The sequence below is a fragment of the Xenopus laevis genome, chromosome 4S (assembly GCF_017654675.1).
Source record: "Xenopus laevis strain J_2021 chromosome 4S, Xenopus_laevis_v10.1, whole genome shotgun sequence".
Taxonomy (NCBI): Eukaryota; Metazoa; Chordata; class Amphibia; order Anura; family Pipidae; genus Xenopus; species Xenopus laevis.
Window position 1 is genome coordinate 128,391,897 of NC_054378.1, and position 19,018 is coordinate 128,410,914.

Sequence of the window (19,018 nt, forward strand, 5' to 3'; positions counted from 1 at the left end):
TTTTAACCTTTCCTTCTCCTTTAAGACTCAGGAAACCTCTCTTGTATTATGGGGAGGGTTATGAACCCCCCAATTCCTAGACGGAGGATGTGGTTTGGTGAGAGAGAAGTTGTGGGATCAACGGTAGTATCAGTTTGACTGTGTCGCAAGGTCTCTGCCAACTGCTGGGAATGTGCTGATAAGCTGAAATACTCGGCACCCATTTAATTCTTTCTGGGGAAGCCTGGGCCAGCAGAGAAGCAGAGCATGCTGGGATTGGGGTGCATGAGCTGAGGCTGCATAATGTGGGCAGGAAAGAGATTGTTGGACAGGCAGTTGTGATGAGGATGATGAGGATGAGATGTTGTATCAGGAGCACAATGGATGAACGGCTCACCTGTGTTCTATATACATAAGCCAAACCAAACACCAAACAATGAGCTGCACAAACCAGTCCTGCAGGTTGTGATACAAGGAGACAAGAGTGGGATTTTTGCCACTGTTTTTCTATGCAGGTGGCAGCTCTTTGCAGTTCTCTGGTGCCGCCACTTTCTGTTTCCCACCTGAAATTTATATTGGCACCCAATAAGTGCATATCTGTAATAATATTCCTCCTCCAGACTTTTAAAGGAGAACTAAAACTTTACTAAAGAAGTAGATAGAAATGTTTTACATTGTTTTGTGCTTCTGTACCAGCCCAAGGCAACCACAGCCCTTTAGCAGTAAAGATCTGTGTCTCCAAAGATGCCCCAGTAGCTCCCCATCTTCTTTCCTGCTGATTCACTGATTCACATGCTCTGTGCTGCTGTCACTTACTGAGCTTAGGGAGCCACTCACAATATACAGTACACATAGAATAGAAATGTCACAATATAAGGCTGATTAGTAATTAATACACATAATTACTACATGGCAGCACAGAAACCAGTGCAATTAGCATCAGAATTGAATAATCAGCAAACCTGTAGCATCAGCTTATATTACAGCCAGGGAAGCTCATTTTCTGCTGGATAATTAGTGACGAGCCCTAAGCTTAGCTTCTCAACAGCCAATCAGAGCCCACTGAGCATGTGAGTGTCACAGACACTTTCCAAGATGGTGACCCCCTGTGACAAGTTTGAAGTCACAGGGGGTCCCATTAGATGTTGGAACATTGTTGCTGGGAGTTGCTTCCATTTAACATAGTGAGGTTGGGCCCTGCTGGGCCGTAAAGTGGCACTGAATCTCCATTGTTAGTGTTATCCATATGTGCTGGCAGTCTGGTGGGCATGTGGCACTGAGCCAGGCTCATTATTATACATTCAGAGAGCTGACCCCTGTTATCCAGAATGCATGGGACCTGGACTTTTCCAGATAAGGGATCTTTCCATAATTTGGATCTCCATACCTTAAGTCTACTAAAAAAATTATTTAATCATTAACAAAACCCGATAGGATTGTTTTAGAAAAGATTAATTATATCTTTGTTGGGATCAAGTAGAAGCTACTGTTCTTGTACCTATAATCTTATATTAAAGGGGTTGTCCACCTTTAAATTAACTTTTAGTATGACGTAGAGGGTGAAATTCTGAGACAATTTGCAATTGGTTTTCATTACTTGTGGTTTTTGAGTTATTTCGCTTTTTATTCAGCAGCTCTCCAGTTTGCCGTTTCAGCCATCTGGTTGCTAGGGTCTAAATGACCCTAGCAACCATGCCCTGATTTGCTATGGGATATGAAAAGGAGAGACCCGAATAGAAAGACAAACAATAAAAAGTAGCAATAATAATACATTTGTGGCCTTACAGAGCATTTGTTTTTTTTAGTTGGGGGTCGGTGACCCACATTTGAAAGTTGAAAAGAAGGCAAATAATTCAAACACTATAAAAAAAATAAACGCTGAAGACCAATTAAAAAGTTGGCCATTCTATAACATACTAAAAGTTTAACCCAAAGGTGAACCGCCCCTATAACCAGAGAGGGAAGCAGTTGCTATGAGGGATTTTATTGGTAACTGGCACCTAATATCCCATCATTCTTTCCCTAATTGTTCCTTTCTCAGTGTTTTCTGCTCAGTCACTGAGTGTTGGCAAAACAAATGAGCTTTATTCACTGGGCACCAGGACATTATTATAATAACACTGCCTTGTGCCTCTGACCCATAATCCCTGTATAACAAACACGTGTTATCTGGATTATCCCAGTTTTATTGCCCCGCAGCCTCACTGACCCCGGGGACTTTCTCCCTAACCTCGCTATGTATCAAGTCACACTAGAGACACAATGTGCAGAGCAGACTTTACTAGGGTTGTGCGTGTGAATGACGTGGGAAATAGGGGACATTATTCAAGCTGCCCATGTGCCTCCTGTTGCCCGTCCCATCTGGGTGTATCTCTAGCACATGCAGTAGCGCTGTATATAGAACAAGGTGCCACTTCTTGTGCTCCATTCTGTTGGAAGAAACCACTTTCCTCCAGGCACAACTCACAAGTGCAAAAAACATTGTTTGTTTTGCCCCTGCCCCTTTATGCCTTTCTCATGGTTTCTAATGCCCCTGATTACCCCTCCAGCCCCTGATTACCCCTCCAGCCCCTGATTACCCCTCCAGCCCCTGATTACCCCTCCAGCCCCTGAATACCTCTCCAGCCCCTGAATACCCCTCCAGCCCCTGATTACCCCTCCAGCCCCTGATTACCCCTCCAGCCCCTGAATACCCCTCCAGCCCCTGAATACCTCTCCAGCCCCTGAATACCCCTCCAGCCCCTGATTACCCCTCCAGCCCCTGATTACCCCTCCAGCCCCTGATTACCCCTCCAGCCCCTGATTACCCCTCCAGCCTCTGATTACCCCTCCAGCCCCTGATTACCCCTCCAGCCCCTGATTACCCCTCCAGCCCCCGATTACCCCTCCAGCCCCCGATTACCCCTCCAGCCCCTGATTACCCCTCCAGCTCTGCCTAAAGCTGCCCAGATCATTCCGGGAGTATTTAGGACAGGGGTACCCAGACTTTGTCACCTCACAATTTACTTCCACCACCTGATGCCATCATGAGATCTACATTAAAGGGGACCTGTCACCCCGAAAAAAATATTCCAAACCCTATTTTATTACGTCAATCAAGCAAAATTAACTTAAATTACACTGTATAAATTATTTGAATCTTGTTTCCTTCACTTTGGGAACTCATAATTATAACAAGCAGGCAGGAGCCATTTTGTGGACACTGTTATTAAGACAAGTCTTGTATCATCTCAGAATCTTGTTTGTGCACCAGAATGGGGGACCTGATGTCCATCCCCATGTCCTGGTTACACAATTAAATGGTGAAGAGAACGGGGGAATGTGGGGAGAGCAGTGACATGTAGAGAGAGCTGAATCGAAAGTAATAAGGCATAGAGGAGGCAATATTTGATTGACAGCTAAGATTTTTAAATGAGTTTACAGCAGCTATGAATGTTTTAATAAAAAAATGGATTCCATGTTTAATTTGATGAGGACTTTTATTATACAGTTTTTTATGTCTAGGTGACAGGTCTCCTTTAAGAACTTATAGCAGGATGGCGACTATTTTTCTTTATGTGCGACTATTTATTTTTATATGCGACTATTTATTCTGCACATTCGACTATTTATTCTCCATCACTCACAGTCACAGGCCTAAGGACGCACTTTCCTTGCATTTATTGGCCGCCTATAACCCTGCCTTGCGAGAGTTTTGATGTCACGGCCATAAAGCGTCATTTTAACTCCTGGCAGGTAGTGGTCCACAAGAAACAAACCCGGGATGTACTGGCAGACCGCGATCAACGTCCGGGGTGTTGCGAGTGTGCCAGTTTCTTCCGTGTACTTCACAATGTATAAATTGTGGCACATGCCCTTTTTATAAGCAGCGCACCCTGCCTTTAATGCATTGGGAAAAAAAGTCGCCATAAGAAAAAACACCCATTGACTTTAATGCATTAGGACAAAAAAGTCGCCATAAGTAAAAAAATTCCCATTGATTTTAATGCACTTGGAGCGAGAAAAATAGTCGCGCATAAAAATGCCCATTGACTTCAATGCTTTTCGGGAATTTTTCGCCGTTTTGTGAATTTCTTTGCAGTTTTGCAAATTTTTAGGCAAAGTGAAACAGGACAGATTCGCTCATCACTGATTGGCACATTGACGTATGGTAGAAATGGTCTCAGCCATGAATGGGATGTTACAGGCAGTTAAAATATATATATATATCTGTGTGTATAGTGTGAGGGGGCTGGGCACAACCGGCAGTTAGTGATTACTAAATACCACTTCCCGCTGCTCATATTGTAAATAAAAACATGTGCCCCCCACTAACGACCAGATGTTCCATTATAGTAACGTGTGCCCAACTGAGAGCAGCAGCTGCCAACCCTGGGGAACAATTCTGCCCAAGTTTTGTGTATCGGGCATGAACAACTTACAGCTGTTGTTGAACTACAAGTCCCAGTATATTCCCAGCAGGCTTTGGCTGGAAGGCCGAGAGATGCCCATGTCCGGCGTATGTATTATTGTCAGTCTATGAGATGCAGAGGCCCTGACTCCCCCCACACAGAGGCATTTGCTGCAGGAGACTCGCATGCCGAGGGATATTCATATTTATTATTAATCTAATCTTGTGATTTTTACCAGCAAATCTGATTAATCACATTGTGTCCTTCCATCCGGTAGCACTGCCTTGTTTATACAGATTCCAAAACAGAATCATATGATTGGCCTGTTTCCAACCGTTTCCTGCAGCCCCACCACCCACCATGAGCACTTACCTGCTACACTAAGCAGCAGTCCTGTCCTGCTTTATGGCAGCTGAGATTCTAGCTATCTGTATAACAGAGCATTCTGTCCCAGTGGCTGCACAGATCCTATCTGATCCCCATTGTAAGCAGCAGTCCTGTCCTGCTTTATGGCAGCTGAGATTCTAGCTATCAGTATAACAGAACATTCTGTCCCAGTGGCTGCACAGATCCTATCTGATCCCCATTGTAAGCAGCAGTCCTGTCCTGCTTTATGGCAGCTGAGATTCTAGCTATCTGTATAACAGAACATTCTGTCCCAGTGGCTGCACAGATCCTATCTGATCCCCATTGTAAGCAGCAGTCCTATCCTGCTTTATGGCAGCTGAGATTCTAGCTATCTGTATAACAGAGCATTCTGTCCCAGTGGCTGCACAGATCCTATCTGATCCCCATTGTAAGCAGCAGTCCTGGCCTGCTTTATGGCAGCTGAGATTCTAGCTATCTGTATAACAGAACATTCTGTCCCAGTGGCTGCACAGATCCTATCTGATCCCCATTGTAAGCAGCAGTCCTGTCCTGCTTTATGGCAGCTGAGATTCTAGCTATCTGTATAACAGAGCATTCTGTCCCAGTGGCTGCACAGATCCTATCTGATCCCCATTGTAAGCAGCAGTCCTGTCCTGCTTTATGGCAGCTGAGATTCTAGCTATCTATATAACAGAACATTCTGTCCCAGTGGCTGCACAGATCCTATCTGATCCCCATTGTAAGCAGCAGTCCTGTCCTGCTTTATGGCAGCTGAGATTCTAGCTATCTGTATAACAGAACATTCTGTCCCAGTGGCTGCACAGATCCTATCTGATCCCCATTGTAAGCAGCAGTCCTATCCTGCTTTATGGCAGCTGAGATTCTAGCTATCTGTATAACAGAGCATTCTGTCCCAGTGGCTGCACAGATCCTATCTGATCCCCATTGTAAGCAGCAGTCCTATCCTGCTTTATGGCAGCTGAGATTCTAGCTATCTGTATAACAGAGCATTCTGTCCCAGTGGCTGCACAGATCCTATCTGATCCCCATTGTAAGCAGCAGTCCTGGCCTGCTTTATGGCAGCTGAGATTCTAGCTATCTGTATAACAGAACATTCTGTCCCAGTGGCTGCACAGATCCTATCTGATCCCCATTGTAAGCAGCAGTCCTGTCCTGCTTTATGGCTGTTACATTATATATCTTTATAAGAGATGTTACCTTATTTTTGGTAAAACAAAGCCTTTAAGGCTTTGGGAATATTTATTTGCGTGTTGCTAGTGAGGTACATGAAACAGACTGTGTGTTTGGAGGTAAGTGTAGGTAGGTGTATTTGTATTGGCTGCCAGGCCTCCTGCACACGCGGCTCGTGTTACTCGCTGTTTATTTAAAAAGCCACAAATTCTGCATAGAGAAAAATAAATATTTTATCCTTTCCTTTTTTCCCTGCCGGGGGGGGAAATAGTTGCTCTGTGAGGTTCCAAGATTAAAGTGTGACTTTGTTTTGCTTTGAGATTTGGGTTGTGTTTGTTTGGCTGATTTCTGTTGTTTCCACTGATGATCCCAACACAAGCCCTGGGGTTAGTATTGGGGTGACAGGTGCCTGGGATTTCTGCTGTGATTCTCTTCTTACTTTCCTCTGATCTTTGTATAACATTGGCCTCTCACATCTGCCTTTCATTTGCCCAATTGCTCTGATTTGCACATCTGGGATGGACAGAGATTTCTCACTCCTGGCAACCGACTTTGGTGACTTTTTACCGTGTCACAGCCCTTGGCACGACCAGACTCCTCCGTTACATCTCAGCTACGCCCCATTATTCCCTGACCCCCAGAAATTGCTCAACTGACGCCTGAGTAATGATTCATAGGGCCGATTGTAAGCTCTTGATGCTGCATATTGTGCAGCGCTGTTAACACATAACACCCAACATTTTAAAAATAAAAAGAGGGACAAAAAGACTTTGCACGTGTATCGCGGTGAACATTTTTGCCCACACCCATTTTCTAGTCACACCCCCTAATTACCATGTTCATTTCACAAAATCTGGCAGGTTATGAAAGTTTGAACACATTTCTGAAGTTTATATGTGTTATTACAGTTTTGCTAATGAAAGTGAATTGCCTTTTAAGCTGCAAGTCACAGTTTCCCCAAGAGACCTGCTTATCTTAAATAGTTATAATTGTTTCTTTGCTCATCTCAAAGGGATTCTGTCATGGAAAAACATGTTTTTTTTTTTTCAAAATGCATCAGTTAATAGTGCTACTCCAGCAGACTTCTGCACTGAAATCCATTTCTCAAAAGAGCAAACAGATTTTTTTTATATTCAATTTTAAAATCTGACATGGGGCTAGACATATTGTGAGTTTCGAAGCTACTCCCAGTCATGTGACTTGTGTCTGCACTTTAGGATGGAATTGCTTTCTGGCAGGCTGTTGTTTCTCCTACTCAATGTAAGGGAATGTGTCTCAGTGGCACCTGAGACACGGGTGTTAGGGAGCTGCTATCTGGTTACCTTCCCATTGTTCTGTTGTTAGGCTGCTGGGTGGTAAAGGTAGGGGGTGATATCACTCCAACTTGCAGTACAGCAGTAAAGAGTGATTGAAGTTTATCAGAGCACAAGTCACATGACCAGGGGCAGCTGGGAAATTGACAATATGTCTAGCCCCATGTCAGATTTCAAAATTGAATATAAAAAAATCTGTTTGCTCTTTTGAGAAATGGATTTCAGTGCAGAATTCTGCTGGAGCAGCACTATTAACTGATGCATTTTGAAAAAACATGTTTTCCCACAACTGTATCCCTTTAAATAGTTACAAAAGTATCTAAGTGCACCTGCCACGTATTCTGGGCTCTCTGCCAAAAGCCAATTACATTTTAGAAACTTTGTATCTTTTTCTGGCTGTTCAGTGAAGAAGATCAAAGAGAAATAGGGACAATTCAGTAACAATCTGTGACTGCGGGCTGAGCTGTCAAAATCGGGACTGTCCCGTGAAAAATGGGACAGTTGGGAGGTATGGCAATGTGTCGGTGCTTTATAAACCCTTATACCCCTCACGTGCGTCTGTGCTCGGAGTCAGTTTCACAGGTGCTCATGTTTCACTTCTAGGGGTTCCGGAGCGACTTCTGGTGACCCAACTCTTTGGCGGGAATTCACAAAAGTATAGAGAGCCCATTTTTGGAGTAAATGTGGTGGTAAACCGGTGTAAAATACTTTTGCCATATTCACAAACAGAAATCCTCCTAAATTCCGACTCAACTGCCACTATTCATTTTTAGTGAAATAATTAATCCTTATTGGAAGCAAACCCAGCCTATTGGGTTTATTTAATGTTTATATGATTTTCTAGTAGACTTAAGCTCCAAATTACTGAAAGATCAGTTATCCGGAATCCCCAGGTCCCGCATTCTAGATAACAGGTCCCATACTTGTATGCTATTAATTCCCAATGAGGTTTGAACCAAAGCAGAGCAGATTATTTTAGAATTGATCTGATGCATGGGGGAGAGTTATACTGAGCTTTACTCCATTTTTAAAATGTCGGGATAAAAATGACGTTTAAAATTAAGTTTTTGCACCATTTTTTATGTCGTTTGAAAGACAAATTCATAAAAGTGTCTATAAAGTGTCTATCTTAAGAACAAGCTACTGTTTTATTATTACACAGAAAAGGGAAATCATTTTTAAAAATTTGGATTATTTGGATAAAATGGAGTCTATGGGAGACGGCCTTTCCGTAATTCAGAGCTTTCTGGATAATGGGTTTCCAGATAACGGATCCCATACCTGTATTAATAGGATTAGCATTTTATAGTCAGGGAACAAGTTTCTGTCTAACTCTATACTTGTGAAAGCCTCATTAACAGAACAAGGAAAACACCGATTAAACAAAAATATGTATTTTATATGTAAAAAGTTTTAAACTCACATTTGCATTATTTAACTAGTTTTATCTTGAATGAGACAATATTAGCAATTTAGTGAATATTATTATCTAAAGGAAAAGTAAACCCTCCCAGACTTTTTCTTTAGTTTTAGCAGCGCTTAAACACTTGATCTAAGATAATAAAACCTATTTCTGATACAAATCTGTATATTATGCAAAATAGCTTTTTTTTTTTTGTATTTAGACCCTTGTATCTTGTTACAGAACGGAATTACACAAACATATAAGCAGATTTAGAAAACCCAGGTTATCCTGAAAAAATGATTTATGATTTTATTATATAAAAATGGAAAATGGCAATTCGATGGCTGACAGGTTTAGTAAGAGCTAAAGACAAATTCAGAAAAAACATTGTTAAAATGTTGTGCGAAAGACAAAATCTGAAAACAGACAAATTCTCAAAAGTGAAAATTTTTATCTCCACTTTTATTTTGTCTCAATATCACCACTTTAGTGAATTCCCCCCTTTGTGTTTCCTCTTGGCCCCGCACTGCCCTGACTCCATTGGAAAGGAATGGGAAGCTTCCCTGACTGCGGCTGCTGTTTTTTTCTTCTTCTGATTCCCTCTGATTCCTCTTGATTCTCTGGAACTGACTCAGCACATAGAGGGGCTTCTGCGGATTGACCCCAGCAGCTCTGGGTTATGTTGTACAAACACTTCTCTATTAGAGTATAAAGGGATTGCAGTGATCCTCACGGGATAGGGGCCGGTCTTCTGGGCAACCTGCAGCTCACTGGATGTTGTCAAACTACAACTCCCAGCACTCTGTAGTCGCCTTCGCTAATCTGTGGCAGGCATGTGTGATTGGCTGCCCTTCTGTCATGCTTAGGACTTCTGTCTGCCATTTTTGACCTGTAAATGGATGCAAATTCCCAATTATGGGTCATAAGGACCCATAACAACTATAGTTATAATTTGAGGTATTGTGGCATTAAGGAAAAAACTTTCTTACTGGTAAAAAAAAATAAAATAAAACCCCTCAATCCTCAAGGTCCTATTGAGGATAATACAAAATCAAAGGAATAAATTGAAGGTGTATTATAAGACCAATATATTCAAAAAGTATATCATTTATTTATCAACCCAAATTCTTAAACTGGCCGGCCAGGAAACGCAATAAATAGATAATCAATAAAAGTACATGAAAACAATTACGTTTTTCCAGGTGTTTAATCACTCGTGTAGATTTAAATAATACAATATATGCTCCTTGGTTGTAATAGGTGCTTGCCCCAATTATGAATTAGCAGGGAGTTGAAATTCTTCAATTTAGCAAAGTTATTTCATGTTTAGAGTGCGAGTTATAGTTCTCCAATACGGCAAAACGGTATAGGGTACAAGGTACTTCTGGATTAACAAGCTAATTTGTCCCCCAAAAGAATTGGATTGATCTCACCAGATCCTGCGTTCCGGTTTTTCCTCGAAGGCACAGCCGGGCATAGACTTTTAGTGGTAACCAACGATTTCTCCACTTTGCAGGTACCTTTTTTACGATGATCCAAGATGGCGCCTGGTTCACTTCAGCGCCTGCGTTGTTCTGCACTGAGAGAAGTACCTTGTACCGTTTTACCGTATTGGAGAACTAGAACGCACACTCTAAACACAAAATAACTTTTCTAAGTTGAAGAATTTCAACTCCCTGCTAATTCATATTTGGGGCAAGCACCTATTACAACCAGGGCCGGAACTAGGGGTAGGCAGAGTAGGCACGTGTCTAGGGTGCAAAGCTGGACGGGCGCCAGGCACGTATCTTCCATGCTGCCTGTCTACAGAAGAGAGGGGACTGGATTAGGGGTAGAGTCGGCTTTCGCTTGTGCATCCATTGGCGCATGCACACCAGCATCCGTTGGCGCATGCGCGCCAGCGTCAGTTAAGGCATACAAACTAGCGTCCATTTGCCCATGCACGCCAGTGTCCGTTCACGCGTGCACACGTCTGTTCGCGCTTGCGCACACCAAGTCGGTGTTGTGGCCAGCCAGGTTGCCTAGGGCGCCTGGCTGGCTGGGCCCGGCTCTGATTACAACCAAGGAGCATATATTGTATTACTTAAATCTAAACGAGCGATTACCCACCTGCAATAACTTAATAATTGTTTTTATGTACTTTTATTGATTATCTGATTTTTAAGAATTTTGTTTGATAAATTAAATACTTTTTGAATATATTGGTCTTATAATACACCTTCAATTTATTCCCATAGCAACTATAGAAAATGTAAACTTGGCAACATAGGGCCCTGCTGCAACCCAGGGCCTCCTCTGCTGCAAAAAGTAAAAAATTTAAATAAAAGTAAAAAATAATAGACAGTTGTGGGGATTTATTTTGTATTCGATCTGTATTATTTTCCCGTCCGTGACTCCAGACTCTCATTCCCGCGTGCCAGGATTTATCTGATGTGCAAGTCTGGGTGGGGAGAACAATAAGCATTTGTCAGCCTTACAATAATAAGTCACAATATCGGTCGCTTTTGCCTTTTATTGTTCAGAGACAAAGGCCACAAAGAGCCGTTTTATTTTTGTTGGCACACTGAGTTGGCTTTATGTGTTTATATCACATGGGACCAGGTAAACATGAGATATCTGATATGGGAGGAACAGCAGCAGTGATACAATAGTCTCAATAAAAATGCACTTCCGTGTGTCCAAGGACAACTTGTAACATTATGTTTGCATGGGGGAGGGTATTCTCTGCTACTCACATCACTCTTTCTACTTCCTGTCCGGCAAAAACAATATCCCTTTCTGAAAGAACCGTGAAAATTTAATTTTTTTACAGAAAATCAAATTTTCGGGAAAATGTAATAATAAATAAGCGTAAAAAACCTGAGGGCATTTGATCGGAGTTTGTAGCACAAAATTGAGAGATAAATTCGGATTTTGATAAATAACCCCCTTAGTGATGTTGTCCCATTATGAACTACATCCATAATATCACTGTTAGCCTTCTGTCCATGGAAAATATTACTTAAATATTATATTGATTTATAGGAGAATTTATATTACTAAATTTAAAAAACAAATATTTCTTGAATTGAAAATTCTAATTCTAATTTTCTATTTATTTTTATGGTCAAAACTCTCAAATTCGAATTGTGAAATATGAAAAAACGGTTCGAGTTTTAGTTCGAATTTCGAGATTTGTCAGACTTTGGCCCGTTAAGAACTCAAATTCGACCACTGGCCACTAGTGATGTGCGGGTTGGGCTTTTAGTTTAATCTAATTCAATTCGAGTTTTTGGGTCGGGAATATTCGTCCAAGTTTTACATATTCGAGTTTTTTTTTTTTTTTTTTTAGAAATAACCCCTCAGTTGAATTTCGAGTGTATTATTTTAAAAAAAACTCACATGAATTCGAAATTCAACCTTAAATAAATGTGCCTCTAAATATCTGAATGAAAAGAATAAAACAGGAGGGTAATTTATTCAAGCTTTTTGTTGACAGTTTCTTGAGATCTACTGATCACCAACTAAAATATGAGAAATAAATGAGATCAAGGCCTTGATCGTGTGTAAGGCCAAACATAAGGCACATTTTGCAACCAAGGGGCTAATGCTCATAAAGCAGAAACTTCTAATAACCAATCAGGAATTACTTTATGGCGACTTATATCATACTGTACAAATATATGGTTGCTTTGAGTTCAGTGGCATAAATAAAGGTGTAGGGGCCATTCCCTATTTCTATGAGAACATAGAGGCCAAATAGATGGAATAATAGATTATAATATGTAAAGAGACTAGGGGAATAGAGGTTGAGTGAGGAGAGGAAGAATAATAGCACTCAGGGCCGCCATCAGGGGGGCACAGGGGGTATTCCTGTACCGGGCCCGGGCCTTAAGGGGGCCCTGGCTTTGCTGCACTTTCCAAAAAGCCAAACAGCCAAAGTCCCAAAGCAGCGAAAAAAAGACCTGAAGCCACAAAAATAGCCAAAGTTGAAGTCCTGAAGCGGCAATAAGACCCGAAGCCACGAAAATAGCCGAAGTTGAAGTCCTGAAGGGGTGAAAGTACCCGAAGTCCTGAAGAGGCAAAAAGACCCGAAGCCACAAAAATAGACAAAGTTGAAGTTCTGAAGCGGCAAAAAGACCCGAAGCCACGAAAACAGTCCTGAAGCCACCAGTTCTATTCTACTGAAAACCAATGTGTGTTTTTTTTATTCTTTTAAACCCCTGACCACCAACGTATTATTTTAATATTCTATAGGCCCCTGCCACCAATGGTTTTTTTTTTTGTTTTTTTTTTAACTTGTAGGGGGCCCCTGACTACCAATGTTTTTTTTTAAAAAAAAAACTTTTATGGAGGGCCTGACACCAATAATTTTTTTTTAACCTATAGGGGGGGGCTGACTACCAATGATTTTTTTTTAACTTGTAGGGGGCCCTGACTACCAATGTTTTTGTTAAAACTTTTATGGGGGGCACTGATTGATAAAGAGTGGAGTGCCACTCGAAACGTTGTATACCTATGCTGCCCTAAGATGGAATAAAGGCAAATTTTAATCAAGAACTTGGAGTGCTGTCTGTAGAGAGAAATGTGTAAAAACTTTTATGGGGGGCAGTGGCACAATTTTTTTTTTTTTAATTTGTAAGGACGCCCTGACCACCAATGTTTTTGTTTTTTTAATTTGTGAGGGGTTTTACAGTTTTGAGCGCTGGTATGGACATTTTACTGTGGGGTGGGTGGAGACCAGGGGGCCCAGAAAATGTTGTATGGGGCCCTGTGATTTCTGATGGCGGCCCTGATAGTACTGAGAGTGGGCCCCTGGTTTAAGGTTTTTTTGTGGCGTCCCAGTCTGACACTGTTTGAACCCTGCTTTCATGCACTGCTTTCCAGCTTGTATTTACCATACAATTGCCCGGGGGCACCTCAGCAGTCTTCTTAGTGGGCCACACTGGGGGACAGGCCTAATGCAGTCACAGCCCCCCACTAGTTAGGCCACTGTGTGTGTCTGTGTGGGGGGGGGGGTTACTCCATGTTTCCATTTACCTAAACTACTGCTCTAATGCCTTGTCTTGTGTTTGCTGTGCAGGAGTACATCGTGCGTGTGCAAAGAGGGGTGTCAATGGAGAACAGTTGGCAGGTAAGAAGCTGCAGATTTTACATTGAAGTTATGGGGAGGGGGTTGTTTATTCAGGGGAGCTCTGGTTGCTGTACTTGCAGTCTTGCGTGGAGGTGTAGGGGCTGTACAGCTGGGGGAGGGAGATAATGCAGTTTAGAGATGGGGAAGAATAATACATATAACAGAGGGAATGGTACTGGGAAATACACCTGGAAGGTTTATCACTGAACTTAGGGAGGTGTGTTGGAACTTTCCTGAGGATGTGAGGGGCCACCCCAAATGGTAGGGACACACCTGAGGGCATGGGCTGAAGATACGGTATATACACTTATATCTATATACACTTGATGACATGGCTGATAGTTCCTTTATATCCACTGACCTGTTTTATATATGATATTGTTTTTCAGATTATACGAAGATACAGTGACTTTGATATGCTGAATAACAGTCTGCAGGTAAGTGTCACACATCTCTGCACTGCCGCCTGTCCAGCCAATCATTTCCCCAGGTTACTCGCAGCCGCATTGCTCTCATAAGGAGGCCATAGACGTAACAATTACGATCTTTCTTGGAAAAGATCTTTCGTTCGTTTCAATACACACGTGTAGAGCTGAATGGTCAGATATACAGAGAGAAACAATAGAATTCTACCTGTATCTGACCATTCAGCACTAACAATGGCCGATGTTTGGGTTCCTTTGAAGGCTCACAATCAAAATTTTCCGTCCAGTCTGATCGATGAGCCGATATCCAAGTCTTCTGCCGATATTGGTCGGCTCTTTTTCCACCATACACGCACCGAATATCGTACGAAAATAAGTTTCATACGATATTATCTGTGCGTCTATGGCCACGCTTTTTTATCAGTTCATTCCTGTGCTACTGTAACAGATTCTCCAGTTGTGGCAGGTGTTTCAGTTAGTCTTTTTTTTTCCCAATATTTTTTATTGAAGACATTTTGTGTTATAACATTGCATTTCCCCCCTATCACTATTACATATTAAGATATGATACCATATATTCAGATTTGTTGTTGAACATACATTGTATTACATTATGGCAACATTCATATCAGAGGTGCCTATGGGATATCACTATGGTTTGGAGTGATTGTGATGATGTATACAGTATACATCCCCTGGTCTACATCACCTTCCTTTTTAACAGGTATAGTTAATTGCATAGCTTTCTACAGGACCGCCATCAGGGGGGCACAGGGGGTACTCCTGTACCAGGCCTGTGCCTGAAGGGGGGCCTGGCTGTGCTGCACTTTTCAAATAGCCGGGCCTCCTTGCCGAAGCCAAAGCCGCCTCTTCCGTCCCGAAAAGCTAAACAGACCCAAAGTCTCGAGGCGGTAAAAAGACCCAAAGTCCCGAGGCGGCAAAAAGACCCGAAGTCCCGAGGCGGCAAAAAGACCCGAAGTCCCGAAAGCGACTAAAAGACCCAAAGTCCCGAAAGCGGCAAAAGGACACGAAGTCCAGAATCGCTGATAAGACCCGAAGTCACAAAAACAGCCAAATTTGTCCCGAATCTGCAAAAAGACCCAAAGTCACAAAAGGAGGCGAATTTGAAATCCTTTGAGTTCAATTTTTTTTTTTTTAATACTCTATAGGCCCCTGCCACCAATGTTTTATTTTAAAAAAATATTCTCTGGAGCCCCAAATTGTTTTAACTTGTAAGGGGGGCCCTGGTGACAATGTTTTTTCAAAAATATTCTCTGGGGCCCCAATTTTTTTTTAACTTGAAAGGGGGACCCGATGTTTTTTTAAAAAAAAAAAAAAAAAACTTTTAGGGGGGGCCTTGGAACCAATTTTTTTTTTACTTATATGGGGGCCCTGGTCACCAGATGTTTGTTTCAACTTGTAGGGGGGCCCTAACCACCAATTTCTTTTAAAAAAAAAACTTTTATGGAGGCCCTGGTACCACCAGTTTATAACTTGTGTTTCCTTTTTTAGCGCTGATGTCTGTGTGGTGTTTTAACTGTGGTGTGGAGTGGGATCTGGTGGGGCTTGGGGGCCCCGAAAATTTTGTTGTACGGGGCCTGTGATTTCTAATGACGGCCCTGGCCTTCTATATCCTATGTGTGTGTTGTTGCCACCTCAGCCCTGCACTACTGGCCACATACAGAATATACATCATGCCCTGCTAGTTAGCAGTTAATGTAGATGCATGCTGCAGACTGTACTGATTTATGTGCTGCCATGTAGCATGCATCTAAAGTAATTTCTAAGTAGCTGTGCAAGATGTGCATTCTGTATGTGCCCAGTATTAAAGGGATGAAGTGGTTACTGTACATGTGTTGCAGAGGGAGAATGTCTGGAGTAACTGGTATACACAGTGCAGCAGTGCTATGCCCTGAGGTTGCTATGTTGTGTGTGTGTGTGTGGGGGTTTATAGCACTTTAGCTGACTCGGTCAGTGCAAATAAGAGCTTCTAATTATGGGCAGTTTCTTCTCTCTGGAAATGTGTGCGCTGGGCTGCCATCAGAAATCACGGGGCTCGCTGTACGACAAAATGTTTTGGGTCCCCTGGCCCCAAAACCCCACCACAGATCCCACCCACTCCACACCACAGTAAAAAAGGCAAATTAATTAATTTAAAAAAAGACCATTGGTGTTCGGTGGAACTTACCTTTAAAGGTCTTCTTCATTCCCCTCTTCGGTCTATTCGCTGGCTTTCGACAGCTTCTCCTCTTCTTTGGCTTCAATCTGCGGCTTTTGGCTCCAATCGCTGGCTTCGGGTCTTCTTTTGTTTCCAATCAGCAGCTTTCGGCGGCTTTGCATCTTCGGCTCCTTGCACAGCTTTCGGCGGCTTTGCGGCTTCGGCTGATCAATTGAAAGTATGATCATTTCCTTGCAGAGCAGTTAGGGACCGTCTGAAGTTTCCTATCTGCAGCAGTCAGTGCGAGTAAATGAAGGGGGAATTTCACTGCATACAGCCAGGTTTCTTATAAAAATGGTACACATTTTTTAAAGGGGACCCGTCACCCAAAAAAATTATTTTAAATCCTATTTTATCATGTTAGTCAAGCAAAATGAACTTTAATTACACAATATAAATTATGTTTCTATCAGTCTGGGACTCATATTTATAACAAGCAGGCAGGAGCCATTTTGTGGATACTGTTATTAAGACAAGTCTTGTATCATCTCAGAGTCTTGTTTGTGCACCAGAATGGGGGACCTGATGTCCATCCCCATGTCCTGGTTACACAATTAAATGGTAAAGAGAACTGGGGGAATGTGGGGAGAGCAGTGACATGTAGGAAGTGCTGAATGGAAAGTGAAAGTAATTGCCTAAGGCATAGAGGAGGGGCAGACAATATTTGATTGACAGCTGAGATTTTTAAATGAGTTTACAACAGCTATGAATGCTTTAATAAAAAAAAGAAATTGGATTTCATATTTAATTTGAAAAGGACTTTTATTATACAGTTTTTTAGGTCTGGGTGACGGGTGCACTTTAAGTAAAGTATATTGGAGATTTTATTTTTTTTTGCCTTTACATCTCCTCTGAAGGCATTAAGAGAATCAGCATCACAACATCACCCGGCAGTGCATTCCCCAACCTCACTGTCCTCACTGTGATGAACCCCCTACTCTGTTCCTTTAAATGAAACTTCTTTTCCTCTAGTCTGAAGGGGAGGCCTCTGGTACGTGATTCTCTTTATGGGTAAAAAGGTCCCCTGCTATTTGTCTATAATGTCCTCTAATGTACTTGTAAAGTCTAATCATGTCCCCTCACAAGCGCCTTTTTTCCAGAGAAAACAACCCCAACCTTGTCAGTCTCCCCTCATAATTTAACTCTTCCCTCCCTCTAACCAGTTTAGTTGCACTTAGTCTCTGCACTCTCTCCAGCTCATTTATATCCCTCTTAAGGACTGGAGTCCAAAACTGCCCCCATACTCCAGATGAGGCCTCACCAGGGACCTATAAAGAGGAAAAATTATATTTTCATCCCTTGAGTTAATGCCCTTTTTATACAAGACAGAACTTTATTTGCTTTAGTAGCCACAGAATGACACTGCCCAGAATTAAGGTGGCCATACACGGGCCGATAAAAGCTGCCGACAGTCCGTGTCGGCAGCTTATTGGCCCATGTATGGGGCCCCCCGACGGGCTTCACCGATCAAGATCTGGCCGAAAGTCGGGCAGATCTCGATTGGATGGGACAAAAAATCCTGTCGGATCGCGGCCGCATCTATTCGTTGATGCGGTCCCGCGATCCGCCCGCCCGTTAGGCATCGTTGGGATCCGATCGTTGGGCCCTAGGGCCCACGATCGGATCAGCCCGATATTGCCCACCTCAAGGTGGGCATATCAGAGGGAGATCCGCTCGTTTGGCGACATCGCCAAACGAGCGGATCTCTCCATGTATGGCCACCTTTAGACAACCTGTTATCTACAAAGACCCCTAGATCCTTCTCATTAAAGGAAACTCCCAACACACTGCCATTTAGTGTATAACTTGCATTTATATTATTTTTGCCAAAGTGCATAACCTGCATTTATCAACATTGAACCTCATTTTCCAGTTTGCTGCCCAGTTTTCCAGTTTAGACAAATCACTGTGCAAAGTGGCAGCATCCTGCATGGAACCTATAGTTCTGCACAATTTAGTCTCATCTGCACAAATAGAAACAGTACTTTCAATGGCCACCTCCAGGTCATTAATAAACAAGTTGAAAAGCAAGGGACCTAGTACAGAGCCCTGCGGTACTCCACTAACAACACTGGTCCAATTAGACAATGTTCCATTTACCACCACTCTTTGTAGTCTATCTTTTAGCCAGTTCTCTATCCAGGTACAAATACTATGTTCCAGGCCATGTTGGGAGTCACTGTATTCACTTACCCTGCAGACAGGAGAAAACATGGATGAAATGTAGTCTAGTGAATGGTGTGTGCCCCATGAAATCTCTCCATCTTCACTATTTCTGAACCAACTCAAACACTGCTGATCTGACTCCTATGTTTCCGCATATAATGGGGAAAACCATAAATATATGCAGAACCCCCCCAACATTTTGACCTAATTTTTCATGTTTCCTGTTCTGCATGTTTTATGCCTTTTTTTCCTGAATCCCTGTGTTTCCTGCTGCCTCTCTCCTGAGCTATTTTTATTGCGAGTAGATTGGATCTCATGGCAGATGTGCAGCAAATAGAGCGCATGTACATTAGGCCACTCGTGTATTCGCAGTAAATATTCCTTCTTTGCCCAGAAATCTGCAAAATGCATATAGTATCAGTGCAGGCCTTGTTATCTGGACTGGGGC

At 42.4% G+C, this 19,018-nt stretch overlaps 1 protein-coding gene across 3 annotated transcripts in view; it reads left to right on the forward strand.

Annotated features, from left to right (window-relative positions):
- The window catches only part of pxk.S (PX domain containing serine/threonine kinase S homeolog), a 55,983-nt gene that overhangs the window by 4,370 nt on the left and 32,595 nt on the right, over positions 1–19,018 (forward strand). For all 3 annotated transcript variants that reach the window (XM_041561858.1, XM_018241185.2, XM_041561857.1), the window contains exons 2-3: positions 13,711–13,761; positions 14,151–14,198. In XM_041561858.1, the coding sequence (XP_041417792.1) occupies positions 13,711–13,761; positions 14,151–14,198 (99 nt within the window). The remainder of the gene's footprint in view (positions 1–13,710; positions 13,762–14,150; positions 14,199–19,018) is intronic.